Source organism: Eschrichtius robustus, chromosome 2, assembly GCF_028021215.1.
Source record: "Eschrichtius robustus isolate mEscRob2 chromosome 2, mEscRob2.pri, whole genome shotgun sequence".
NCBI lineage: Eukaryota > Metazoa > Chordata > Mammalia > Artiodactyla > Eschrichtiidae > Eschrichtius > Eschrichtius robustus.
Window position 1 is genome coordinate 111,992,734 of NC_090825.1, and position 27,727 is coordinate 112,020,460.

The 27,727-nt window shown below is 41.2% G+C and overlaps 1 protein-coding gene across 8 annotated transcripts in view; it reads right to left on the minus strand.

The window, feature by feature from the left end:
• Positions 1 to 808: 808 nt before the first annotated feature.
• LOC137759541 (serine/threonine-protein phosphatase 2A catalytic subunit alpha isoform) overlaps positions 809 to 27,727 on the minus strand; it is a 133,296-nt gene continuing 106,377 nt past the window's right edge. For 7 of the 8 annotated variants that reach the window (XM_068535890.1, XM_068535894.1, XM_068535888.1 and 4 more), the window contains 2 exons: positions 26,511 to 26,619; positions 25,528 to 25,748 (listed from right to left, as the gene is read on the minus strand). In XM_068535890.1, the coding sequence (XP_068391991.1) occupies positions 25,657 to 25,748; positions 26,511 to 26,619 (201 nt within the window). In that variant the 3' untranslated portion in view covers positions 25,528 to 25,656. Of the gene's footprint in view, positions 1,573 to 2,305; positions 2,425 to 3,751; positions 3,914 to 4,443; positions 4,534 to 5,106; positions 5,281 to 8,038; positions 8,249 to 17,731; positions 25,749 to 26,510; positions 26,620 to 27,727 lie in introns of those variants that run through there. The other variant, XM_068535896.1, reaches the window with a different exon arrangement.

Genomic DNA, 27,727 nt, shown 5'->3' on the forward strand with positions numbered 1-27,727 from the left:
TGTCCTGAAGTTTACCCTGGTAGCTTAAGACAATCAAGTATTAGTTTCCATAGAAAACCTGTTTTAACTTCCTAATCCTATTCAAAGGATAAAAGGGAGGGAAAAACTCAGTTATGGGCTTATCACCGCAACTTCATTTCAAATGCCATTTTTGTCCTTGGGTGAATGTACATAACACTAAGCCATGATCCAGCAACAGTTTTCTATTTGGTTTAACTAGTATCATTTAAAGAGCATAATACAGGATAATGCTTTAACAGCTATATCTTATCTGAGACAAATTTAACTTTAAGATCACATGACAAGTAATGCACAAATATTTGTTAAGAACTTACCACTCTGTCAATCATCTTAAAGCGTCCACGTAACACACATAGCAATATTTATAACCAGAAACTGCAGTGACTGATAAGTAGATACATTAGTTTGTTAACCTCTACCTGAAAACATGCTTTTTTCATTAAAAAACAAAACCCCAAAAACATAAATCTCGATTTATATGGTTTTACAATCAGGTCTTACTGAAGCAGCACAGACTTCATTTCCTTTCTTTCAGACAATATGCAGGAAGAAGAACCCACAAAGAGCATGCTGGCAATCTGACATATTGTACTATCCGGACTACAAATAAGTCCTGAAATTCATTTGAAGAATGTCAAGGAGTTACGAGAGAGATTATGTAGTGGCCTTGATTTTTATTTTTCTTTACCTAGAATTCTACAAATTCTAAAATTTATCAATTGATGTATCTTTTAAATAAACAGCACCAGTCTTGCCCATTGATACAATTAAAATTTGACTTTCTCAGTTCTTAGTTCACAAGTTTATTATGAAAAACACTGCAGTGCTCTTGTGCAGTAACATCGTCTTACAGGAGGGAGGAAAAAAAAAAAACAGTTCTGTTCAAAACAACTCACCAGGATCTGACAGTAACAAAGAACAACATGAGGCTTGAGATTTGAGAAGGGGAAATAAACTGAGTGCAGACAAATCATACAATTAAATTAAACAGTATCCCTGAAAATAAACAAAACGATTTCAAAACTCACAAGTAGAGGGGAGGCCTTGGTACTTAATTTTAAAAATGTTCATTAAGCTCCAATGATTGTTTGCTGCTATTCTTATCTACAGTCATGCTGAGTAAAGCTATAGCTAAATGGAAGTTAAATTGTATTCACGAGGTGTTAATGTTTACATCTTATTATCTGCAGTCTCTCAGAGAAAGCAAAGTAACTACAAATAGCGCTATGCCAGAAACTGGTTTCTTGACCAACAATGTCGCTTCAGCATGCAATGAACTGGTTCATTCTAAAGTGGTCATGGCTGTTGATGACAAGAGGCTTTGTATTTTTATATGGCACATCTTTTTGGTCCGTGTGAAAACAAGTTTTTTTGAATGTTAACTATTCTCTGACACTTTGTGGAGTTACTGTTGCTCTTCCCATTTCCATTAGGTCAAAATATGGTTCATGGCAATACTGTACAAGTTTAAAATTTCGTTACAGGAAGTAGTCTGGGGTACGACGAGTAACATGTGGCTCGCCTCTGCGAGGTGCTGGGTCAAACTGCAAGCTGAAAAACAAGACATATTTGTTGTTTATACTCCAAGACATCAATGTACTGACAATTAAAATCAAGAATATTAGTCTTTGACTTTACATTTTTTAATAGTTTGTTTTTTTAAAAACTGAAGTATAATTGACTTACAGCACTGTTTTAGTTCCAGATGTACAACACAGTGTTTTGAAATTTCTATACATTAATTATAATATGATCTAGGTAAGTCTAGTTACCACCTGTCACCATACAGTTATTACAATATTACTATATTCCCCATGTTGTATATTTCATCCCCATGCAGATTTTTACAAATTCCCCCCCCCATCCAATAACTTAATGTAAGAGAACCCTAATCATGCATTTAATAAGGGTCTTCTAGCTGCACGCCTCCTCAAAGAACCAAGGCAACTTCAGCTAGAGAGGATATGCTTCTGTATATTTGTAGTTCCTTCTAAGACCATTTGAAAGGATTCTAAATAAAGAAAGTTTAAATAGCCTAAGGTACTGTTACCTATCATCTCATCCTCAGGATATATTTTATTAACTCTACAATAAAAACATGGATTTAAAAGTTAAAACCCTAATAATTCATATTAGGATCTAGGTTTCTGTCGATGTGTTTCAAAGGAAACTTAAAAATCCAATTGGAATCTGGATTTAGCATGAGCTCTTGAACTGTTAAACTTCCTATTAAAACTAATATATTCAAATAATGGTAACCAATGACTCAAGTGTAAATACTTACAAAGAGTACTTTAGAGTATCATCAAGTTCCATGATTGCAGCTTGGTTACCGCAACGGTAACAATAGTTTGGAGCACTGAAAATCGTTACTACATTTCGGTCATGGCACCAGTTATATCCCTACAAGGAAAAGAACAGAAAAAAATCCCCTATTTTACTCCCTTATTTACACAACTAAATGTGACTTCTCTCAAGAGGGGAAAAAAAGATCTCCCCTTCTGCCCAAAAGGCTTTTTAAAAAGTATTGCTTTGTTTCTGGATGATTTAATAATTTTCTGTACTCCACACAACTTTTTTTTTTTTCTTTTTGCTGTGCCGTGCAGCTTGTGGGATCTCAGATCCCAGTTCCCCGACCAGGGAATGAACCCAGGCCATGTCAGTGAAAGCACCAAATCCTAACCACTAGACCACCAGGGAACTCCTTCTGCCCAACTTAAAAAAAAAACAACAAAAAAAAACCCATGTATTTATTTTTTCCCAAAAGTACAAAAGTAGTCTACTATAAAAAGAAAATCCCTAAAAAAAAATCACTGATCAGAAAAGGATAAGCTACTTCTTATATAGCTGACTTTCAGTAAATAACAGCATTTCTTCAGCCTCTCTTATTGCAGCAGCCCTAAACATGATACAAGAATGAGTATATGGCCATTCCTTGTAGAGGCAGATACATACTCCTGGAGACCAGAACCTTATTAATTCTGTCCTCAGTCAGTACAGGCATTACCTGTACTGCCCAAGGTACAAAGGAGAGGTGGCTCTAGGAACTCCAGCCTCATTCTCTCAAAGCCCATCTGAATACATGAGTTACTTTTCAAGTATTGTTCACAAATTTCTTTCCCTATCTCTAGCAAAGTCAGACTTTATTTTTATTTTTATTTTTTTTATTTTTATTTTTTTAAAATTTTATTTATTTATTAGTCAGACTTTATTGATAATCACAATACAGTTGTATTAGTACTAATCTAAATAGGACCCTAATTTTATAAGTATGCTAATCAATGTTCTATGCTAAGAATTTAGCCCATTTCCCTTTAGCTTCTTCTTTCAAATCACCTGTAATCCTATCATCCAAAGGACCACTTAAACATTTTGGTGTATTTCTTCCCAAACTCTCTTCCATACATACACATGTTAAATACATGAAATAAAACTGAGACCATAAAATATTATTTTTCACTCTCCCCCATCTTACTTTCCCAGCCTTAAACCCCAAGCACTACTACAGTCATTAAGAATTCTCTGAAAACATTTTACCTGTGAATTTCATTTGGATCAAAAGTTTGAGATTTTAATTCTAGTGTGCATCTACTGAAAAGGCTCAGGCTATAATGGCAAATTCATCAGAAGAATACATGGCATGTTCTCACTATATCATATAATTTAAAATTTCCTAAGATCTTCCTTCATTTTTACTTAAAAAGCAAATCAGTCAAAGAATAGAACATACCTCCATCACCAGCTGATGAGCTCTAGACACCAACGTGAGGCCATTGGCATGATTAAATGTCTCAGAAATATCTTGCCCAAAGGTGTAACCAGCTCCTCGAGGAGATATACCCCAACCTCCACGGTCATCTGGATCTGACCATAGCAAGTCACACATTGGACCCTAAAAAGCAAGTTATATTTTAGATTGCCTTTTGCAAAATTGGTTAATATGTGATCTGAGTAATTCACCAAGAGCAGCACCCTACTAAGTCACTTTTTGAATGGTGTTTGCTGAAAATGGTAAAAGGTTTTGCAGATAGAGTCAAATAAATAAGAAACTATTTCCAGATGTCTTTAAGAGGCAGAGCCTACATCAATGAGTCCCAGTAGCAAAAAGCCCTAACTAATTAATCTGCCTAGTGTATGCAAATTTCAATGTTAGGCAGTAGAGTTTAGGAACTTAAGGCAGAAGCTCTTAAGACAACCAACACCTAGGTCCTAAACCCAGTCCCAGAGCTGTTGTGATCTTGGTAGGTTTCTTAACGTTAGCTTCTGAAGAATGGGGTCAACAAGAGTGTTCACACCACATGATCATTTTTGAGAATTAAACAAGAAAATACATACAATGAACTAAGTTACAATTAAATATTTCCTTTCTCTAAAAAGTTTTTTGAAAAGAAAAGATTTTATTACCAAAAATAAGGTCAATACCTCATGGGGAACTTCTTGTAGGCGATCAAGTGCTCTGATGTGATCCAGTGTATCTATGGATGGTGAGAGGCCACCATGTAGACAGAAGATCTGAAAAGAGTGGTTTACAACATTACCCTCATTTAAAATAAACTACAAACATTCTGGACTAAGCTGCAGGCTGTAGCCCACATCACTCGGCCCTGCTGGTGTTTCTGTGTTCTGCCAGAACCAGGCTTGTTACTGCAGATCTTTCTTTCTTGCCTCCCACTCTAAACTATGGAATACACTCCCTTTCTTCCTGATAAACCATCCCTACTGCACCCAAATCCCAATCAGCTCTTCTAAGAAAACATTTCTCTGACCTTACCCTCATCATAGACAATTATCTTCCTTCTCACAGAATTTCCTTGCAGTTTCTTATGTGCACTGCTCTACTGGGACCAGTAAATAGCTAATTACATCTCCCCAACATGTCCAGAAACAGCCCAAGAGGATGGACGGGCTACATCTTCCATCCCCCTGTGGTCCCAACATATAGTTCAGTGCCCCTCACAAAGAAGGCACTTCAAAGAAAAACCTCAAAGGGATGTGAGGATGGAAAAATAAGTTACCGTCACCTAAATTAAGAAAGCAGATTCTTGAAAATAATCGGCAATGTAAGTTTTAAGAAGACCTACATACCTGCCCATCCACCAAGGCAGTGAGAGGAAGATAGTCAAAAAGATCTGTAAAATATTTCCAAACATTTGCATTTCCATACTTCCGTAAACACTCATCATAGAAACCATATACTTGTGTGATCTGTCTGCTCTCATGATTTCCTCGAAGAATGGTGATGCGTTCACGGTAACGAACCTGAAACAACAAAGTTGAAAACAACATGAACGCCTGGCTCCTTCAAAAACCAAATAAAAATCGAGCAAACATTCTACAGGGAAATACAGAATTCCAACTTTGCTGGAAAAAACCTCCCACACCCCCACATCACACAAAAGTGAAATCACACCTACAGATCATTTATCCCATGGGGTATCCGCCAACCCCATTTCAACTAAAATCAAACTCTCACTACCACCAACTTTATCCCACGCATAATCATCAGCTGCAAAACTCCATCCATGAGTTTTTTTATTACATTATACAACAACCATTACAATCCAGTTTTAGAACCTTTCCATTAACCCAAAAAGATCCCTCGTGCCTGTCTGCAATCACTCCCGACTCCCACTCTCAGCAACTACTGATACTTTGTCTCTTGAGATTTGCTTTTCTAGAAATTTCATATAAATGGAATCAATACAATATGTAGTTTTTTTGTGTGTGTGGCTTCTTTCACTTAGCAGAATATTTTTTAGACTCATCTGTGAATGGATCAGTGGTCTGTCTCATCTTACCGCTCTGCACAGTATTCCATTGTATGGCTATACCGTGTTTTGGTTTTTTATTCACCAGTAGACTGAACATTTGGATTGTCCGCAGTTTTTGGCTATTATGAATAATGTTGCTATGATCAAACCACATATAAGAAGTTTCTCTACGCATATATGCTTTCATTTCTCTTGGACAGATTCCTAAGTTTCTAATCTCTTCAACAAACTCACTAACATACGGCATTATACTAGCCTTATTGATGAAAGCCATTCTAATGGGCCTGATTCTGACTTTAATTTGCATTTCCCTGATGACTAAGGTTTGAGCATCTTTTCATGTGCTTAATTAATGACCATTCATATATCTTCTTGGGTGAAACATCTATCCAAATATTCTGTCCACTTAAAAATTATGTCTTGTTATAGGTTTTAAAAAAATATATATGAATACAAGTACTTTTTTCTTAGTGATGTCTTTTGAAGGACAAAAAATCAATTTTTATGAAGTCTAATTTATCAGTTTTTTAATGGCTTGTGTTTTTGGTATCATATCTAAGACATCTTTGCCAAACCCAAGGTTACAAAGATTTTCTATGTTTTATTTTAGAAGTTTCACAGTTTTAGCACTCATATTTAGATCTATGATTGACGTTGATCCATTTGTAAGGTATGAGGTAGCTAACTTCATTTTTTGCATATGGATGCCCAACTGTTCCAGCACTATCTGCTTAAGTTTCCTTTCCCCTGTATTAAGCCTGCTAGGGCTACCATACGAGGTACCACAGACTGGAAGGCTTAAACAACAGAAATTTATTTCCTCACAGTTCTAGAGGCTAGAAGTCCAAGATCAAGATCAAGGTGTCAGCAGGGTTGGTTCCTTCTGAAGGCATCTCTTCTTTGGCTAGATAACGGCCATCTTCTCCATGTGTCTTCTCATCTTCCCTCTGTATGTGTCCTAATCTCTTCTTATAAGGACACCAGTCATATTGGATTAGGGGTCACCTGTATGACCTCGTTTTACCTTAATTACCTCTTTAAAGGCCCCACCTCCAAAACAGTCACATTCTGAGGTACTGGGAGTTAGGACTGCAACATATGAATTTGGGGAAGGGGTGGTGGTGGCACAATTCAGCTCATAACACATTCAAACATAAACTCTTAAAGGTAGCATATTTATTCCTCCTCTGAGCACTGGGATTCATCCTGGGCTTTAAGTGCAGGTTAGTTTGCAAGGCTGCTTTCATAGCATCTAGAGTCACTGCAGAAACTTTCCATCATTTAATTCAACTCCTTCAATTTACAGATGCAGAACATAATGACCTCCAAAAATGTTTTGTAGCACTTTACATGATTCAAACCTGTAGCTTCATGAACACTTACACTTTGTTAACTGCCTAAAATTCAGCTCTTGCCAAAACCACATCTCATTGCTTCTCTAGTACCAGAAGACGCTGGCAGCCATCTTACCATTCTACATATTCTTTAAAATAAAATCATCTCCCCAAAAGTAGAGTCAAATAATTTCTTTTAAGGGAGAAAGGTCATCTCAAAAAAGCTTTTTACCGTTTTGTGTTTCACCTTCAGATCTCTGTATATCTCCAAGAGCTACAACTGGTATAAAACAACATGCTTTAATTATCATTTCTATTGTTCTAGATTATGTCATGTTTAATGGCTGCAAACTATTCCATTGAGATAAACCATAATTTAGATATTCACTTACCATTAGATATTTATATCAATTCTTTCTCTGATATTTAAGATACTACAATTTATGTTTTCATGTAAGTAAAGCTCTCTTCCTCTTAAACTTCTTCCTCTGCACAATTATACGATTATTGTGTCAAAGGATATAAACATGCCAATATTTGAAATATTTTGCCCCTTTAAAATACTTCAAAAATATCTAGAAAAATAATTATATTACCTCTCATATCCCAAATTACTGAACTAAAATTTCTATTTAATCAGCTTTCTAGCATTTTTAAATCATCTGACTGAGGCATTTTCTTCCTTAGAAAATAACCTTCTTGTTTTTATTCTGTACCATTCCCTCATTCAGAATGAAGATAGACCTATGATTTATTAAGTCCCAAACCTGAATATCTAAATTCCTAAATGTGGGGATTTATTCTAAAAGCTAACATGCAGATGCAGAAAACCACAAATCACTGGGAAAAAAAGGACATTCAAGAGGACTGCCATACCCAATTCAAAATGCTCAAACATAAAATTGAAATTACCTTAAGAGCTACAAGCAGAGTAACTGTTTCAACTGAATAATATCCTCTGTCAACATAATCTCCCATAAACAAGTAATTTGTATCTGGCGATTTGCCACCAATTCTAAACAGTTCCATGAGATCATGAAATTGCCCATGCACATCTCCACAGACAGTGACTGGACATCGAACTTCTTGCACATTGGATTCTTTTGTCAGGATTTCTTTAGCCTACAGATAGAGAAAAATAAACCAAGACATTTCACATTAAACAACATTAACAAAGATATGTTTAATTACACATAAGATATGTTTAAGTTACCCTTAATACAGCTTTAAAGGGCAGACTCAGCATAAGATCAAATTGCAAACAATTACAATCCCATTAAAATAAGAGGGCAAGACGATGCCTGGAACCTATCCACCAGCTATCTCACCTCTGATACCTAGAAAAAAAAACATGTATCAAGATACATAGTCCCATTCCTCTCATCAGTATCATGAGTTTTAGATCTATCAGTTGCTGTGTAAGTGCTAAAGAGATCATTATTAGCAGCCATGTAAGATCAATGAAAATGGAGCAAGACACTCAGGTACCTAGTTCCCTAGCTTTAGAGTTCTAACTACAATGCACTCTAGGATTCCAGGCTACGAGGAGAGATTTCTTAGTCTTACTTTAAAAAAAAGATTTTTGGAAGACATTAAAATTTTGTCTGTATTTTGGGTTTTTTACACTCTTTATATCAAAACATAAACTTCGTATTTTACAACTGTGACTATTCAATATACATGGTTTTTATGCTGCTTTCAGAAAACTGTTTGGCATCCTATGCATTCCCCCATGTAACCACAAATTCAAACATCGAAACACCACTTTTAAGAGCAACATAATATTCCACTCAGTAGAAACTCTTTTATTCATTTCAACACACATTTATTGATCATTTACTGTATGCCAAAAACTGTAAAGAGAACTGGGAGATAATCATTCGTTTGCTCAACCATGAGTGATACTTTGTGCCAGGCCCTGTGCTAGCCCCTGGAGGTATAGTGAACAAGATAAAGATAGATCATTCCCACACTAGGGCTGGGGAGGGGGTACAGGGGAACGACCACAAACAAGTAACCAAGTAACAAAGTACAGACTGTATTAAGTGCCATGGAAGAAAGGGAGAGAGTAACTGGTGGAGGCCACTTTTTAAGGTATCACAACAAACAAGACAGCCCATAAACGTACACAGTGGAGCAGGAGAGGCAGACAATAAAAGATCATTACAAAAGAAAGGGCCAAGTGCTAAGACATGCTAGAGTAAGCAGCAGTGTTCCGGGCTCACAAAAACTGAGAGCTATGAAAACTGCCTGAGGTGCAAATAATGGGCGGGAGCTACAGAAACGGGATGGGAGTAGGGATGGGAGTAGGAAACCGGGGGACATCAAACACCGGCAGATGCAATCATGTGTATAAAGTCCAAGGAGTTAAGCAGAAAAAGTTAACATGGCTAAAGCATAGCATGCAAGAGTAGAGAAGAGAGCAGACTGGGGTGGGGGCAGGTTAACAAACTACCCTGGTTTTTAGCACTGATAGTCCTGTATCCCAAGAAACGCCTCAGTTGTACCCAGGCAAACCATGATGACAGTTGGTCACCCAGCTAGGAAATGCAGGAGGAGAATAGAGCATGGATATGGACTGAAAACAAGTCTAATCAAAGTAGTATTAAAGGGCTTCCCTGGTGGTGCAGTGGTTGAGAATCTGCCTGCTAATGCAGGGTACACGAGTTCGAGCCCTGGTCTGGGAAGATCCCACATGCCGTGGAGCAACTAGGCCCGTGAGCCACAGCTACTGAGCCTGCGTGTCTGGAGCCTGTGCTCCGCAACAAGAGAGGCCGCAAGAGTGAGAGGCCCGCGCACTGCGATGAAGAGTGGCCCCCGCTTGCCACAACTAGAGAAAGCCCTCGCACAGAAACGAAGACCCAACACAGCCAAAAATAAATAAATAAAAATAAACTAACAAAACAAAACAAACAAAAAGTAGTATTAAAACAAAGATCCACTGGCAGAAAATTTGATTGGTGAATTAAGGATTTCAGAGGTAGGGCTGTGGATATGGATATCTGAGGTGGAGTAGAGCTTAAAGGCCACCCACCAGTATTCAGGGACCAATCCACCGACAAGTCTTGCCTAGTCTCCTTCCAAAACATCTCAATCCATATGCTTCTATCTTCTTTGCCAATATCCTGGTCCAAGCCACCATCAACTAACCTGGATTACTGTGCTAGCCTCCATAATAAACTCCCTGTTTCTAGTCTTCCTGCCTCCAATTTAATTTCCATGCAACAATCAAAGTGACAGTTTAAAAAATTATCACCAGATTCATTTTATCCACCATTGTCTACACAGCACCTCGCTAAAACAATGCCCCACACGCTTAATATATATTTTGAGGGAATCAAGAACTTAAACTGAGACAGCTCATCTTTAGGGAGAGTCATGGATGTCTGCCAGGACAACAGCATCAGTACGGACCTGGAAAGTGGTACCAAGTTCTCTGGAGAATGAAGAAATAACAGGTAATAACCATAAGGAAAAATGTCCAGGTATCTAGGTAAAGGACAGAAGCCTGAAAAACACAGGGAATTTTATCCTCAAATAGAAGGATGCAGAACCCATCCACCTGGGAGGGCTACTAGAGAAGGTTAAAGGCTTCCTCAGGGAGAGTCAGTTAAGCCAAGAAGGTAAAAGTAATTTGTTCTGAGAATGGGTTTAAAGTGTTTTACTTCATATATCTAATCAACATTTATTGAGCATCTTCTATGTGGGATCAGCAGTATGGAATGGTGTCCCAGAACGTACAGCGGGAGGCTGGGTCAAGGGAAGGCAACACACTGCAATATGCGGGTGAAACTATCTTAAGAGAATTGTTGCTAATGAGCCATTGCTCATTACATTTTGAGTGACAACCAAGGATGTCAAGGACTGGTTTTAAGGTAGTGGTATGCAACCTTAGCGGCACATTAAAAAATCACTTGAGAAGCTCTTTAAAAATATCCAGATGCCCAAACTACTCCTCTCCCAATTAAGTCAGAATCTTTGTCTGTGGGATCCAAGCGTCAATAATTTTTTTAAGTCTCCCCTCCCCACCCTACACTAGTGCTTTCTTAGGTGCAGCCAAGTTTAAGAACCACTATTTTCAAGTCTCCAAACATTTTGGGAAGCCTATTTCAGGACATTTACCAACCACTGACATCGCAATATTAGTTATTAATTTCATCTAACATTTTTAAATTTAGAAAAAATTTCCACTGTGTTTCCAAAGGAGATATTTCTTAAGAAATACATATAATCCATCTCTCTACAGTAATTCCAACTTCCCAATTTATTATTACTAAAAAGCAGAAGTTCACTAGGCATATTCCATTACTAAACCTGTTTGGAATTTATACCAGGCCTGATGTTTTCAGCACCTAGTACATACTAATGAAAACAGCTATGAATGAAAAGATAGGTCCTCCTTAAAAGAAATTTGCAGGACTCCCCTGGTGGCTCAGTGATTAAGAATCCACCTGCCAATACAGGGGACGAGGGTTCGAGCTCTGGTCCAGGAAGATCCCACGTGCCGCGGAGCAACTAAGCCCGTGCACCACAACGACTGAGCCTGCGCTCTAGAGCCCATGTGCCACAACTACTGAAGCCCGCGTGCCTAGAGCCCATGCTTCACAACAAGAGAAGCCACCGCAATGAGAAGCCCACGCACTGCAACCAAGAGTAGCCCCCGCTCGCCACAACTAGAGAGAGCCCGCACGCAGCAACGAAGACCCAACACAGCCAAAAGTAAAAATAAATAAGTTTATTAAAAAAAAAAATTTTTTTTAAAAACACACTTTTTGGGTTTTTGTCTCAACTTATCAGCTCTCAGATGATGACTACACAAAATACACTAGTCCCAGAACACCACAACAAAAGACTGTAGACGTCCTTATTAAAGATTATTCTAGTCAGGAAAACTAATCATAGCATAGCTTCTCTCAGACATCTCTTTTTCTATCACAGGAGTCAGGCCTTATAAATCCCAGAAGCACCTAATAGCACCCCCCTCTATGGGTCACTCAATGGGACCTCTAATGAGTCACCTTTAGTGCCTCCAGGCCTTCACCAACCATCAGTTGACGCGGAGCAACTAAGCCCATGTGCCACAACTACCGAGCCTGTGCTCCAGAGCCCGCGAGCCACAACTACTAAAGCCCACGTGCCTAGAGCCCATGCTCCACGACAAGAGAAGCCACCGCAATGAGAAGCCCGTGACCCACAACGAGAAGCCCGCACACAGCAACGAAGAGAAGCCCCCGCTCGCCGCAGCCCGCGCGCAGCAACGAAGACCCAACACAGCCAAAGAGAAATAAATAAAAAATAAATTTATATATATATAAAAAAAATTTTGGTTGAATGTATTCCAAAAACAAAAGTACACTGTCACAGTTAACAGTATCACTGACACTCCATAACCTGTGTGAACTACGCTTTGCGTGACTATCTAGGTAATCTAATGTTTGTCTTCCAGGTGCACTCTAGAACAAAGGTTCTCAACCTTCTTTCCGGCCCCTCAACAACAGAAAGGTAAAAATTCCCATTGGTGGTAGTAACTAAATGACTAAGGCAGAGGTGGGGACAGGGTGTGCCAGAGTGACTGGCCAGCTGGTCACGTACAGTTTAGAAAATACCCAGATGCAGATACGTCTCTGTCACTGCTTTGTTTATCCATTCCAAACCACAATACCAATAGCAACCATGTATTGTGAAGAAATTAAGCTGTTAATCCCAGATTGCTCTTCACAGTTTTTTCAGACCCCACCCCCACCCGCAGCCATTTACTGGCAACCAGACCTCTGTCAGCCTCTTCTACAACTTCTGCTCCAGAAGCTGAAAGAAAGCCTATTTTAAACAACAAACAAAATCTTTCCCCTTCCCAGTTCTAGTCCATTTCAGATCTCACTTGTGTAGGAGAGAGCAGGTTGAGGGTTTTTTCAGAAAAGGATGGTAATGTGAAATGGATAAGGAAAAAGGTAAAAATAAGAAAAACCGGTCAAAGTATAAAGAAAACGGTAAGGGGTGGGGGGTGGTTCTATGCCACACATAACTTTTCCTACCTCTCCTCAGCACCCTCAAAAAAGACCCCTCTCTGGGACTTCCCTGGTGGCGCAGTGGTTAAGAATCCACCTGCCATTGCAGAGGAACACGGGTTCGAGCCCTGGTACGGGAAGATCCCACATGCCGCGGAGTAACTAAGCCCGTGAGTGCGCCACTACTGAGCCTTCGCTCTAGAGCCCACGAGCCACAACTCCTGAAGCCCGCGCGCCTAGAGCCCGTGCTCCGCGACAAGAGAAGCCACAGCAATGAGAAGCCCACGCAACGCAACAAAGAGTAGCCCCCACTCGCTGCAACTAGAGAAAGCCTACAGCGGCAAAGACCCAACGCAGCCAAATATAAATAAATAAATTTACAAAAACAAACAAAACACACCAACCCTCTCCACCATGCATCAACCCAAACCCAATGTCTCCTGGTTTTCCTAGCTTATCTCCTCCAAACTAAACAAGTAATACTCCACAGGTAACTGACAAACCTGACTTACAATGAGATAGAGGAAAAAAAGAACACCAGACTACTGTTAACTCAAGTGCTGTTCCAGTGCCCATCATTCTTTCTATAGCATGAGTTTCACCTTAGTCCTATTGCCCATATTTGCAGACACAGAACTCTTGGCTCTGATAGAGAAAACAAAGGCAGAGTGGGGCAGGGGGTGGGGGGAACTTGTGTGTCTGAACAGAAGAACTGTCACCTTTTTGGTGTTTCCTCATTAAGTCAACTCAAAATCAACTGCACTACCGCTTCATGCCTGGGAGATCAAAGAATACACACAGGCAAATAGCCTTGACTGTGGAAGCTATGAGGATAAAAAGAAGGGCATTTTAACAAGCTTAATGAACAATATAAATGTCAGTTACACTTTATTAGAATATTTTAGAACTCGGTCTCTGGATCATGATTTACAGTATCTGAGAATACATAGAAAATTAACTGGGGTTTATCATCTCACTTATCTTATTTGAGAGACAAATGCAGTTAGCCATGTCCAACATTGAAAAATAAGTCCTGTTTCCTCCTCCAGGAGAGAGTGGGACAACAGTATGTGACGTGAATAGGAAGCTTTAAAGAACAAATATGCTTTCTTTTACAGAGCTGTTGATTCTACAGTTCAGTCTGGCCCCAATTCATCTGCGTCTTCATTATTAACACTACCTCAAAAAAGAGAAGGGGGCTGTGAAGCAAGGCTAAAACACTGGGCTTACAAACCATAAACCTAGGCAATCTCAATTTAGCCCCTGTAGTCAAGTCACTTTATCTTTCTGAGCTGTGGTTTCCATCTCTAACTGAGGATAATTGTCTCATAAACCTGTTAAGAGAACTGTGTATGTGAAAGAATGATGAAAACAATATTCTGTATCATGCTCCCCCCACAACTGCTTGTTCTCAATATTCAAATTACCTTTATGGAACTAAGCCAAACCACCTTTTAAATTAAACACACATACAGACTCAAATATATTACCCATTTCATATAGGAATTTAACCTTGGTCAAGTACTTACAGGTCATCCAACTAGCAGGAAGACTCATACTGCATTTTATTTATAGTGCTTGTAGAGCAATGGAAAACAGCATACCTAGGTAAAGAACTCCTTTGGAAAAAAAAATCTGGCTATCAAACAACATTCTCCACAAGTTTGGTAAGACATGAAAGCACAAAGCCAAAAATCTTACCTAAATGAAACCACCGCTGAACATAACAAAAGACTGTTTACTATGGTTAAAGCAAAAACAAGCTGATACTATTTACTTCTTCCCATAGGTAGATGGAAACATACCAGTCCAGTTATACAGGTGTAGCAAATGACTACAGAGCTGTTGACTATAGGCAAAACTGCTTCAGTCACAACAAATTTTTAAACAACCAACAAATTATGATCCCCAAAATGACAAGGTACATTGCACACACAACAACCCTGTCTTTGATATAGACTTTAATCACATCTTGGGGGAAAATAGCTTAACTAATTAATAACATAAAAACCATATCCACCCTTGTCTATAAACACACTTTCCTTCTTATAATCAAAGGAATTATCAACTATTACCAAATAGCTATCTCCACCAAGTATCGTTTCTTTAAAAAAAAAAAAACTGTTATAGTAATGAGAACTTTTGCTTCACTAAAAAGATTTGTACAAAAGATGTTTCAAGTCATGCACCCTAACTTATCCCATGTACCTAAAAAGCTGCCTTCAAATTAACTTAGTTTGGAAGGTTAATAATGCTCCAAAAGTTGGAATACTTACAAGTTACAAACAGTTTGAAGGCTGTGTGATAGCCCCCCAAAAGGATTCATGTTTTGGAAATCTAGCTTCAAATATTTTCTCCTTTTTTTTGGCTCTAAGAATTAAAATCTTGACACAGTAGATGAGCAATGGAGATTTCAGCATAAATTGATTAACCTCACTACATCTTAGTTTTACAAACACGTGGCAAACAACGACCATTTACCAGATGGATCAAGCTTCAGCCACCCCACTGTAACTCCAGTATTATCTTCTGTTGTCTCCAACACAAACCCTCTACTTCTGTGTTCCATCTACTACTGACTTCCAACTAGATTCAGGCTCCTTGAGAATAAGCATGATTATTTTTCACTGCTTTTCATTCATCTCATAAAAGTAAGCAATCTTGGATATCCAGTAAGTATTCAATATTTAAACACAAAGCACTAATTTAAAATGGAACTGTACAATCTAAGATTAGAAGGAACCTTGGAACATATATTTTAATTCTAGTTTATAGACAGGAAAACGTGGACCAAGTGAAGTGGTTGCCTCAAGGTCAATCACAATTAGTTAGTGGCAGAAAGACGACTAGTGTCCAGTTCTAACTCACAGTCCAGTGGTCTTCCAATTACATCACTGCTCTCTTGCGATGTTTTCTACACAAATAACTAGTCATCTAGCCAACTACTGACTCAAAGTCTTAAACAGAGTAAAAACTCAACCTTAGAAGTCATTAAAATCATCACTTATGGTACCTAGAAACTAAGACCTAACACTATACATTAAATAATTTTTAAAAGCCTATTTCTAAACCTTTAAAATAAATATTATCCTCATTTGATGGAAGCAAATTAAGGACCAAGAAGCAACAAAAGACTCTACATTGTTACCATTAAAATTCAGCTCCAAAAAATGATGTGCCACCTCATCAATAGGAGAGTTTTGTCGAAGCACAGGATAAATAAATCTGAGTTAGACTAACTTAAATTGCAATTATTCACAGGATAGTTTCTGAAAAAGCCGGTTTTAGGAGCATATACATCAAACTCATGAACCTAATTCTCACATCAAGCCACAAACAAGTCAGCATAATTGCTTTCTAATAACTCTTCACTAATACAAAATGCTAATATGATATCCCACAATTCTGTGGAACTAAAAAGAAATGCTGCAAAGTTAATTTTGAAAAGGTAAATTGAAACATTCATGGTGGAGCTCATCATTTTCTCTATTTAGGAAACTGAATTATAAGACTAAAACCCAACAGGCTATCTGTTTCCCCAACTCCTTGGAAAAAACAAATCAGAATTAGGTAATTTAAAACGGACTTACTAAAATAGACTACAACATTCCATTTTCAACACCTGTGAGATAAATTATTTAAACACTAAGCACAATATCTGGGATACTGTAAAAGCTCAATCGACAACTATTCTTATCATTACTACCACTATTTAAAGTCACAAATATACAAACAACTTTTCCAAGAAAGAGCCAGAATACAAAATTTGCTTATAGTTTACGTTGCTCGTTTTAAAAAGAAATGGCAAAATGCCAAGTACGTTAGACTTAGAGAAGCGTTTCACACTACCCCATTTGAGTCGGCATATAAATCATAAACTGACACTTGATTTCCAATCCCAAAGTTCCTTATGTAGTATGACTCACCAAATTCTCCATTTCTTCCAACTATGAAAAATAAGTTATACTCCTCCCTATGACTACCACCATGACATTCGTAGAAACTAGGTTAGAAATTCATTTTGACATTCTTTAAAAACACGCTTCAAATAAGTCTCTGGAAAAGATATCTCGGTGAGTTTAACACAAACCACCCAAGACAGTACTAAAGCTGTGTGACCTTTAGAGAGGTCCTAGGATCTGGTCTATAAGCTTGCCGTTCGGGGAGCTTCTGGACAGCTCTGGACCTAAGAATTAGGTCTGAGTACAAGTAAAAAGCCTCTTACTCACCTGAGTCCCAGGCCCCACTCCCAGGCCATAGAACTCAAGTCCTCTTACCTACATCTCAAAACCGTCCCCAACCCTGACCCACAGGGTCTCCGCTCCCCACAGCCACCTCGCCCCGTGCCAAGGCCGGGAAGCTCTGAAGCCCCGGAGTTGGGCGAACGGCGCCATTTTAGGCGGCGGTGGCAACGGCAACCAATCCCTGCGCGGGAGGCAGAGGGCGCCGGGTCGCCCGGGAGCCGCCGCCGGGCCGCGCCGGGCGCCGGTCTGGGAGGCTCGGGGGGCCGGGGCCTCCGCCATGTTGCACCCTCCCCACGGCCGCCTCCTTCTCTGCGGGCTCGGCCCGCCGCGGCTCCCGCATCCGAGGTGCAGCTCACCTTCTCGCAGAGGCTCTTGACCTGGGACTCGGACAGCTGCTTGCACTCGTTCAGCTGCTCGACCCACTGGTCCAGCTCCTTGGTGAACACCTTCTCGTCCATGATGCCACCCGCCCGAACCGGCTGCCGCTCCGCTCTCCTCCCGCGCCGCCGCCCGCACACGGGCCACACGCACACGCCGCCGCCGGTTCCCGGGGTACTTGTGCGGGTACTGGCGGTTGCTCGGCGCTAGCGCTGGCCCGCTGGCTCACCCCTCCGTGCTCGGCCACCGGCCGCGGCCGTCCTCCACTCACTCTAGCCCCGGAGCTCTGCTCTCTGTAATGGCGGCCGCCGGCGTGGTGACGTCACGCCCGGCGTCAGGAGGCGGTCGGGTAGAAAGGCCAGGACCAGAGCTGCGCAACTGCAGCGCCAGCCCGGATCAGCCGCCAGACTGGAGTGCTAGGGATTTAGGCGCAGGCGCAACGTAGCCAGCTGGTAACAGGCACCTTAGCCTTTAGGGCGTTGTCCTCCAGAAGGGAGAGGCCGAGGGGGAAGGGAAGACCGAGACCGAGCGGGGGCCAGGCTTGCAGCTGGGAAGTAGGCTAATCCCAGAGCAGTACGTCCTGCGCGGCGGAGGCGCGGACGTGGCGCAGGCGCAGTCGGGGTGGGAGGGTGGCTCCTTGCTGCTGGAGACTTTTTCTCTAAGGCGATACGCTTCGGCTCTTCACCTGGCGACTGAAATCAAATCACGGAAATTAGAAATGCGACCCCCTGGCTCCTCCGTGATACAACACTGGAATTGCGTGGGATTCCTGCATCTTGGGGGCAAGAACGGGCGCCGAGTGGTAGCCTGCTTGGAGTGGCCACCTTCGCCTCCGGGCGCGGCCGGCACCTTGTAATTAGGTCACTCGTAGGCGGAGGAGGGTGTACCTGTCGGGGGAGGGCCGCGCAGTGCACCTGACTCCCCCGGCACACACCTATCCCCGGGCTTAGATGTCTCTTCCGGCGCGATGGCTGGGGCCTCGTAGCTCTCCTGGCTTCCGCACGCCCTGCGCAGCCTCACCCCTTGTACCCAAGGTGTGCGCCTTCCTCCTACTCCGGTTCCTCCTGGGGAGAAACGCTCCCCTCCCCCAACCCCTGCCCACTCGGGCCTACTTTCTCAAGGAAGGGCCGCAAGGAGATAGATGCACCCGTCCTGCCCGGGACCCGGTCGTGTTAGAAGCGGCAGTGGTCCGCGCTTTATATAAAGCTCGGATACCCTAGGATCGGACCTCTGTCTGGCTGTGAATCTCTTTGAGATTTGTGAAATGTTTTCACATTTCGTCGTCCTTCCCTTCACAGAAATATTTGGCTCCGTAGAGTGCCAACTATGTGCTAGATCCATGACTAGGAGAGAGGAGGGTCATCCAAACAGACACGGTACCCTACCCTGGTGGAGTTTGTATTCTCCCAACAGTACTTCCCAGGATGGTCTGCGGATAGGTAGGCAGAAGAGCGATTATGATGTCCACAGGACCTGAGAGATAGCAGCTTTCCAAAAGACATTAAACCTTAAAGGGCAAGGCAAGAGGTGAACCTGGTCCCTGTCTTCTAGACTCCTTACTCCCAATAACTGCCAACCCAAGTACTCAGCAGTGTGCTGGAGGAGAGCTCTCACTCTGCAGCCTTGACCACATCATCCTGACCAACAAGCAGAGAAGGCCCTGGAGGCCAGGATCAGCCAATGGTGGGACTGAAAATTCTCCTTCATCCAAGACAACCTGCTTGGCGAGGTTGACTGGCGTGGTCTACCCGGGCTGGAAATTGCAATTCCACTTTCTCAATTTCTGACTATGTTTTGCAGTTAACGTCCCCAAACACAGAGGAATAAGAGTTAAGACTATGTGGAATGAATGGGGAAAAAAATCATCACTTGGTGCCCATGATTATAAAGCTATCTTATCTTATTCACCATTGCCCTGTACCTGTGAGAAGTGGTCCTTTCTCATCAGGCAAGAAGCAGACAGGCACTCAGAAAAGAGAAGGGAGTTGCCCAAGGTAGTGGTCAGGATTTAAAACTTCATCCTCCCGGGCTTCCCCGGTGGCGCAGTGGTTAAGAATCCGCCTGCCAATGCAGGAGACACGGGTTCAAACCCTGGTCCGGGAAGATCCCACATGCCGCGGAGCAACTAAGCCCATGCACCACAACTACTGAGCCTGCGCTCTAGAGCCCACGAGCCACAACTACCGAGCCCACGCGCCGTATCTACTGAAGCCCGTGCGCTCTAGAGCCCGTGCTCTGCAACAAGAGAAGCCACCACAGTGAGAAGCCCGCGCACCGCAACGAAGAGTAGCCCCCGCTCGCTGCAACTAGAGAAAGCCCACACACAGCAACGAAGACCCAACACAGCCAAAATTAATAAATAAATAAATAGAAAATAAAAATAAAAAAAACTTCATACTCCCAAGGTCAAGGTCTCAGCCACACTCACACAACTGACCTCAAAGGACTGAAATATGGAGCAGGCTCAGTATCATTTCCCTTGCCTGAGTTCTCTTATCTAAAAAGGTGGGGGTGATGTTAGTTTGGCAGATTAAAAAGTATTGAGTACTCAATATACGCCTAGATTATAATGAGTGGGTTTTTCCAAAATGCTGTGAGATCCTAGCTGGTAGCATTAATGCAGGTATTATTTTCTCTTGATGCAGATGACTTGGCTCTCCACCACCACAAAAATGGAAGATATAATTATATATACCTAAAACATCCTGCCAAATAATTAGATGCCATGACTTAACTTCTTAAGGAATGAATTCTAGGAAGCTCTTATTAGCATTCAAGCCGTGAAGTAAAGCAAATATGATTATAAACAGTACAGAACTAAATCAGAATATCGTTTCCTTTAGAAGAAATCTAGAATTTTTTTTTTTTTTTTTTACTCTGTAGAACCCAAAATAACCAATGGATCTGAAAATTCAGTTTGATTTATCTGGTCTTGGCTAATTAGACCTGACTGTCTCAATTCTAGAGCTGAGGAATACCTGGAACAAAAAGTTAAAAGCAAGCCAAAAAGAATTGTCCTTTTTTGGGCTTCCCTGGTGGTGCAGTGGTTAAGAATCCGCCTGCCAATGCAGGAGACATGGGTTCGAGCCCTGGTCCGGGAAGATCCCCATGCCGCGGAGCAACTAAGCCCGTGTGCCACAACGACTGAGCCTGCTCTCTAGGGCCCATGAGCCACAACTACTGAGCCTGCGTGCCACAACTACTGAAGCCTGCGCGCCTGGAGCCTGTGCTCTGCAATAAGACAAGACACTGCAATGAGAAGTCCGTGCACCGCAACGAAAAGTAGCCCCCGCTCGCCACAACTAAAGAAAGCCTGCGTGCAGCAACGAAGACCCAATGCAGCCAAAAATAAATAAATAAATAAATAAATAAATAAAAAGAATTGTCCTTTTTATTTCTTGGCAAAAACCAGAGAATGAATAAAGCAAATATGCTTCAAAAAAGAATCTTTGCTCAGGTGGCAAATTCAGTATACAGTGAGTCTGAGGGTTGCCTATGATGTTTAAACATAGGTATAAATAAAAATCATCTGATGATGGGGGCGGGGTATGAGGAAGATAACCTTGAGCAAATAGCTTTATAAAGGGCACTCTTAGCCAAGGTATAAAAATTGACATTAAACATGGAGAAGGAATGAGATGTATTTTATTTGTCAGCAATTCTCCTGGCCTTATGTTAGGTATATTTTGTTGTTTCTTCTAGTTCCCTGACTTCTAAACTTACTGAGACAGAAGGTAGGGCTGTGTAGGTAAGAAATGGCATCTGGAGTCAGATGGACCAGATTTGAATTCCAGTTCTGCAACTGCCTAGATGTGTGAGGTTTGGCAAGTTACCTAACTTTTCTGAGTTTTCTCATCTATAAAGTGAGGATCATTATAATAGCCAATAAAAGGGCTCTTCTGAGAATTAAATGAAATTATAAACGTAAGACACCAAGAAGTATATCATAAATGTCCAGTTAGTATTATTATTATTATTTCTAAGTGGTCTCTGATTCTAAATATACTTTAATGCCAGTTGGAGCCCCTCAGTGTCTGCCATGAAATACATAGTGGTCTTTGGAAACAAAACATAACTATCAGAAACATCATATAGGAATTCCCTGGCGGTCCAATGGTTAGGACTCTGCGCTTCCACAGCAGGGGGCCCAGGTTCGATCCCTGGTTGGGGAACTAAGATTCCACCCCCACCAAAAAAAACATCATATAGACACAAAGCCATTGGATCAAGCGGGGAAGGGGGAGGATATTCAAGGAAAGAGAGTAGAGATGGAACAAAAAGAACACCCTCTCTCTTCCTTTGCCATCAAGCAAACATTCAGAAAGTTTGTTGTACAGAGAGTAAGTCACTTAGGAATAAATCCAAAAATTAATTAAGTTGGTCAGTCTTATGCTCCTGTCTTCTCTCTGAAAAAGGTGCCATATCTGATAACACACTCTTTGCGGCAAGGCCATATATGCCCCAGAAACCCAAAAACAGATCTGAGCAGTCAACATCTTAGTGGCTCTGCCCATTAGAAGCCTGCTATGCTCTGATCAACTGGGCCTGCCCAACTACCAGAAGATTTTTGCACTCACGATACGCAATGATGCTTACAACTCATTGGTATCTATCCCTGTTCCTTTCCTTTGTGGTTTTCAGAAAAATTAAACTTATATTGCCCTTTCACCTGAAATTAGAATTTTATAGATGTGGCCAAAATTTTGTGACCAGGAGCTTTGCACAGATATAAATCAGCCCTTTCCCTTAGCTCTGCAGTTTGGCTAAAGAAAATATGACCATGTCCCCTAGTAATGTCCATGACATCCAGATACCATTGTGTTACAGAGGGAATATTTTTTTCTGTTAAAGGAAAAAAAAATCTGAAACGGAAAGCAAAGTTCATCACTCCGGAAGGCTGGGTAAACCTTAAGAATACTGTCACCAACTTTGCAGCTATTAAAAATCTTATCATAGAAATATGTTTATTGACATAGAACATTAATTGCAATATATTTTAAGCGAAAAAAATACCTTTATAAAACAGCATGTATGAAGTAGTACTAAAAACTGAGAGCAGGTGTTTATAGAAATTAGGTACTGGAATCACTCAGTTAATGTACCACAGTTAAAGAGATAAGGTCAAAAGTTCCCAAACTTTCACCACAAGTTTTACTTAGATTTAAATGCTGGCATCATCTAAGAGTGGTTTTACAACTTCAGAAAGTTGGCTCTTTTGCCCCATCCAAACTTCACTGGGTCAGATTATTCCAATTTAGATATGACTTAAACATAATAAACTTGTACCATGTGGCAGCAAGCTCATGCATACATCACCTAACTGTACACTCTCCAAATGAGGCCTCTTAGTGAATACAAATATTCCATTAATCCCAGTGTAATTCAAACTATGAATGTACAGTGGTTAGGCTGGAGATACTCCTAGTTTATGGGGCAGATGACACAGGAAATTTGGGAGCCAATAGTAGTGGCTGGGGTATGGAGCGGTGATGGGGAGCACAGACAGAAACTTTACCTTCAGTTTTAAAGATATTATGTATATCGAGATATAAATTTATTGCAGCAGAATCCTATTATAACATGGGGTTTTAAAAAATCATTTGCATTGGGGTTGGCAAACTTGTGTAAAGGGACAGAGAGTAAATATTTTAGATTTGCCATATGATCTCTGTTGTATCTACTCAACTCAGTCATTGTAGCCAAAAAGCAGCCACAGTAAAATGTAAATAAAGGAGTATAACTGTGTTTCAATAAAACATTATTTATAGACAAGGAAAAAAAATCATTTGCATTGTAAGGGGAGTCCTACGTTCCAACAATGAAAACACCTGGACAAACAAAACATCTGGAATTCTCTGTTCTTCTTGTCTTCCTGGGCTTGTGCTAGGCTCAATGCAGTGCCACCAATGGGAAGTTCTCTGGGGAACTATACAGGAAGTTTTAAACATGTATGAGCTAACATCTATATTAAGTAGTTGGGCAAAAATTCCTTCGGTGATTTTGTAATAACTGAAGCTTGGAATGTTATTTATGTGATAAAGTAATTTTAAAAATTACCACAGGCCTTAAAAAACAGCATGTATGATATAACCCGAATTTTATTAAATATATATTATAAAATATATGTTTATAAGAGACTTTAGAAAGATACACAGTGAGGTGTTGACAGCAGTTGCTTCTGGTAAGCGGGATTGTTTTTTATTTTCTTTTTACTTCTGTAACAAAACATATTGCTTTTATAATTGGGAAAAGAAAATCTTCAGAATACCTGAGTAAATATGACACAGCACATTTTAGGGGAGTCACAGGCCCAAGGAACATGTAGCCAACAGTTCTAGTAAATATTCCACCATGCCCTGGAATATTACTCAAGGGCCCTCACTTTCTTGTGAAAAGAAGTCTCACCTCTCCTGTGGTCTTCTCAAACGGTCTCCTCACAAAGCATTTCAATATGGCCTTTTCTCCTGCCTTACCTCTCACTAAAAGCTCTTCCACTCAGCTCAGTGGGGCCCTAAATCTCCCAGACCAAAGCTATCCTCATCCATTCCATTCCTACTTTCACCTCTTTGCTCAGCCTGTCCCTGCTTCCCAGATAGTCCCTTGTATCTACATGAACCCTACTTGTCATTCAAGCCCCACACCCTCTGAACAGTCTTCCCTGATGACTCTAGGTCTCTCTTGATTGGGAGCACCTAGCCCCAGAATCTAGTGGAACCTCAGAGAGACCTGGCACTTGTCAGAGCAGAGAGGTATGAATGGAGGACTTATTGGTGAGCCCATGGGAGGTGTTCCCTAAAGACTCCCAGAAACACTGCCGAGGAGGGGGACATTTTGCCGGAGGTGGGAGTGAAAAATCTGTTCATATTTTTTTCTTTATTTTCCAGATTAATCAGTTCACCACCGCTCTAACTTGATGCTAGGCAAGGTTTAAAAATCAGATCCCCCAAAGAAGGTGAATTTGCAAGCACAGAGGCATCTAAACAGTGCTTTGAAGGTCATTTGTAAAAACAGAAAGATAGGACCATACTGCACTCCTGTCAGATGGAAAGAAACAAACTTTCCCCTCACCAGAGTGTTTGTTCCCTAAGCCATTAGAGGGAACACCAGCCAGGGAGACCCCTTGATTACCAGGTACTTATGTGCTCCTCTTTAAGTTCTCATTGTGGTGGATGGTAGTGGAATTGGTTTCACAAACAGAAGAAGGAACAGTGTGTGCAGAAAAGAGAAAACTGGTGGATAATTTAGTGCCTACATGTTGATGGTTGTTTCTTAGAGGAAAGATGCTAATCACTGTCTCTGTCTTTGGAGGAACAAGCAAGAGGAAATGAGCCTCTGTCAAGTAGTAACAATTATAAGGCCAGCATTAATTAAGTACTTACTATGTGTCAGGTACTCTTCTAAATGCTTTACATGTATTATATAATTTATCCTCACCACTCATGAGGTAGGTACCATTATTATCCTCCTTTACAGATGATGAAACTGAGGCACAAAGGGATTAAGTAACTTGTAAAATAACTAGTACAGAGTACCTAAACTCTTAACTACTGGAGAGCCTTTAGCATCAGATCACAAGCGATTTTCATAAAAGGAATATCTTGACCACTCAACCATCTGACACTTTCAATGCCTAGCAATCTCCAGGAATAGAACAATAACTGGTGTCCTTAAAGGCTGCAGCTTAGTGACTGGCCTGTGGTCCAACCCACCCCATCAATCCTACTCCCTAAATACACCTATCCCATCCCCTCCTCCACTTTCCTCTCTTCCTACCATGCCTTTCTGCTCTCTTTCCCCCTGATGTCCCCTCTTTTTCTTCTCTTTCTTTCTCTCCTACTCCTCCATTTCCACCTTATTGGGATAACCCATAGGCACAGTTTGGCTCCCCTTATGGCACTCAGAATCAAAAAGGCTGCTGGTCCCTGAGCCACACCTTTCCAAGCCACCTTCTTTGGGAATGAGATCCTTCCCATCCACAGGCTGAGTACAGGCAGCCTAAAAAGCAATGAGAAGAAAAAAAAGACCAAATAATTCTGCAAACGAATTACCCAGCTTGCTCCCCATGTCAGGGAATATCAGTTGCCCTGATTGGTTTGTCTTGCCTTTAAGTCAAGAAAATAGCACAATGTGGACAGCACTCTCTTCCTCCCAGGAGCCAGCTATAGGGTAAGGAAAAGAAAGCTGGGCTCATTTCCTCTTCTGCCACCAACAATCTGTATGACTTTGAGCACATCCTTTCCCATCAGTTTCCCCTCCAACAATGTAGAGATTGGACTATATTGGGGAGCTCTCAAATTAGGATTCATGGGTGAATTCAAGGGGATATATCAATTCCTAAAGGATAATGTACAGGATTTTTCGTTGTTATTGAAAATTTTATTGAGATAATTTTAGATTCATATGCAGTTGTAAGAAATAATAGAGATCCCAATTTCCCAGTGGTAACATCTTGCACTATAGCAGTACACAACTGGGATACTGATATTGGTAAAATCTACCTATTTTATTCAGATTTCCCCAGTTTTACATGCACTCATTTGTGTATTTGTTGGTGTGTGTGTGTGTATTTACTGCTATACAATTGGGAATTTTCTTTTGCATGTGTTTTCTGGGGAAGGGTTCTTAGCCTTCATCAGATTCTCTCCAGTATCAGAGATACAAAAAGGGGATTGGATCCCAGCTCTGAGAATTCTAGAAGACCACACCACAAACCTCTACAGCTCTCTGTTCCAACAGCAATATTTAATTAGCACTTACCAGGGACTTCCCTGGCTGTCCAGTGGTTAAGACTCTGAGCTCCCAATGCAAGGGGCACGGGTTCGATCCCTGGTGGGGAACTAAGATCCCGCATGCTGCATGGTGCGGCCTAAAAAAAAAAAAAAATTCCAAAAAAAATTTGCTAATTAGCACTTACCACATGGCATGCACAGGGATGCTTGGGGGTGGGGGGAGAGTTGATGGAAATAGATACAGGGAAAGCAGGGAAAACCTAGAGGTGTATAACACAGTCCACTGAGCTATGCTACAGCAGGGGAAGACAGACAGTCCGACCGGTAAACAAGTCATTTTTTAAACATTTATAGAAGAGGGATGGCCTTGTTGCTTCGAGCAGCTTGGGAAGTATTTCCACAGAAGCTGATGCTTGAGCTACATCTTGAAAGATAGTCCAGAATTCTTCAGCTGAGAAGAGAAGAACTAACTGTTAAAATCCATTCCCCTTAAATCATATCTGTTCTAGCTGTTTTGAAGAAAACAGGAAAACATGCCTACATTTGTTTATTCTACAATGTTAAGGTGTCAAATTCTTCAACTCCCGTGTGTTGGTGTTGAGACCAAGGGATTTTTTCCCCCTGAGTCTACTTTCCACTGTCTTGTCCAAATTGGATACCAGATCCTGCTGACTGAGCTTGAGAAAGGCATTTTATCTCTAATGCCTTGATCACATCAGAGCTTATATTTAAAGCATGAGTGATGAGAAGAGACCACAGCCAAGTCCCTGGCTCTGTCCCATGCCTAGAGCACCCTCTTCTCTCTACCGAAGGCTCTGGACACCAATCCTTGTGAAATGGCTGGTGGGAGTCAGAGCTGGCCCGAACCATGAGTAAAAACATCTCTGCTCTCCAGTCAATTCTTCAATCAATGGGATCTCCTTTTCCACAAGGGCTCATCAGAAATCCTCAGGGCTGGGTGCCCTGGTTCCCCCATGTCTGCCCTCCCCATGTTCAATGTTTGGCTCCCTTGTATGGGCTCTGGTTCAGGCATCCCTTGGGGTCTCTTTCTCTATGTGGATTTCAGGTCCACATCAGGCTGTTTAGTTCCCAGTGCTGTTTTCAGGAAGATCATTCTCTCTGGTGGAGCCATCCCTGAGCCAGGGAGACCAAGACCCTTCCATCAGGCCCACTCTTTGAAGAGCTCCCTAGAAGCCTGATTCAAGGAACCATTTCTTAGGACCTCTGTGTCCTCAGGCAAGTTAT